This window comes from Rhea americana, unplaced genomic scaffold (assembly GCF_003343005.1).
Source record: "Rhea americana isolate MKP2758 unplaced genomic scaffold, rheAme1 scaffold_594, whole genome shotgun sequence".
In the NCBI taxonomy this organism is placed as follows: Eukaryota; Metazoa; Chordata; class Aves; order Rheiformes; family Rheidae; genus Rhea; species Rhea americana.
Window position 1 is genome coordinate 30017 of NW_028186750.1, and position 1688 is coordinate 31704.

Consider the following 1688-nt stretch of genomic DNA (forward strand, 5'->3'; position numbering starts at 1 on the left):
AAAAAAAAGGAGCTGAAACACAACCACTTCCCCCCGACATCTCCGTGGGCACCGGGGATGGCACCGTCACCCCTGGCAGGGTGTCAGCCACTGTCTGCGCTGCCCAGTCCATCTGCAGAGGACAGCGGGTGCCCCGCGCTGCCATGCATGGCCCCACAGCGCGGTGCTGAATAATTGACGAGKATCGACATCTCCAAGGTGGGAACCCGATCGGCAGCTCTGGCAGCTCTCCCGGCTGCCTTGCGCCCCGCGCCAGCACCCGGGACCCACCGCCCTCTCCCCAACACTGTTTTCCCCTCCTGTGCCCCAGCGCCCGTCAGGGACCCCGTCCTGCCTCAGGGCCCATGGGCACAGCCCGTGACAGGTCCCCATGACCCCRAAGACCACACTCACGTCCGACTTCTTGAACTTGGCCTTGAGGCTCTTCATGGTGGCTCAGCTGTCATGCCTAGACAAGGGAGACCACAGCACGCTGAGGGCTGGGGTCCCTGTCACCACCTGGGGACGGGCACATCCCTGAGGCCCTGCTTCCCCCCACAGGGACACACCATCACCTCCCAAACCCGCCTCCCACGTGTGGACCCCACATGCTAGGGGTGCCCGTGTCCAGGTCTGGGTCCCCCACCACCGCCACGTCCCACCCGTGCCCGCTTGCTCCCCACAGACCCTTCCTCACATCGCGGCTGCCCCGGGCCAAGCTGCCCCGATGTTTCCTCACCAGTCAGCCAGTTCTGGGGGGGACCCGGGCGTCGCAGGGGAGTTGGGTTACGGCCACCGCCGGCTCCGGTTACACCTGCCTGCATCAAGCAGGGCGAAGCCTGGCAGGGCCCCCCCCCCAGGCCTGTTCAGGGTGTCCCGGAGGGCAATGGCCCCAGATGTCATCCCCCCATTCACTACCCACGGGGTGATGTGGGGCAGCCCCCCAAAAGCGCCTGGTGAAGCGCCTCCTGCCTGGGAGGGCAGCAAGAACTGTGGCACAGTCAAAGGCAGAGGGGACCTGAGAGATTGGTTCAGCCCTGGGTCACCAAGACCACCCCCCATCCCTCTCTGGAGGCAAGCGACAGTGTGGGGCAGCACAGTGTGGGGCAGGGCACTGCGGGGCAGGGGTGTGCTCAAGCCTGGCAGCCCATGCCCAGGGCCTGTGTCTGCGGAGGGGAGAAAAGGCCTGAGCAGGGGAAGGGCAAGGGAAGAGCAGGTAGCTGCCCTCTCTGCCAGGCACCAATATGGCGGCGACGCCCTCGTCTTCTCCGCCCTCACCGCCCTGCCTCGCGCATGCGCACTGCGCCCAGCGGCTTCGTTGCGCGCTTCCGCCGTTCCTCGGGGATTGACAACAATGAAAACTTTATTGGTGCAGGGCGGGCGGCGCGGCGAGGCCGGACTATGGCGGTGAACTATGCGGCTGGGCTCTCGCCGTACTCGGACAAGGGCAAGTGCGGCCTCCCCGAGGTGAGCGAGGCACCGCGGGGCCTGCTGCCGGCCCGCCGGCTCCCCCTGGCAACCGGCGCCCCGATTCCCCGCTATCGCGGGTGGAGCCTCCCAGGGTCCCTCTGGTGTCCTCCGGCGGCGACCCCCGGGCCAGCCGGGAGCCCTGTCCTTCCCCCCTCCTCCAGCTTCACGGGCCCCCTCTGTGTCACCCCTTTAGGCCCAGCCCCGCGGACCCCCCCCCCGCCCTGTGCCCAGGCCCAGCC

The 1688-nt window shown here is 68.0% G+C and overlaps 1 protein-coding gene across 3 annotated transcripts in view; it reads left to right on the top strand.

The window, feature by feature from the left end:
* The first annotated feature begins 1293 nt into the window (after positions 1–1293).
* Positions 1294–1688, top strand: part of SIRT6 (sirtuin 6) — an 8557-nt gene continuing 8162 nt past the window's right edge. For all 3 annotated transcript variants that reach the window (XM_085319512.1, XM_085319513.1, XM_085319514.1), the window contains exon 1: positions 1294–1446. In XM_085319512.1, coding sequence (XP_085175638.1) covers positions 1381–1446 — 66 coding nt within the window. In that variant the 5' untranslated portion in view covers positions 1294–1380. The remainder of the gene's footprint in view (positions 1447–1688) is intronic.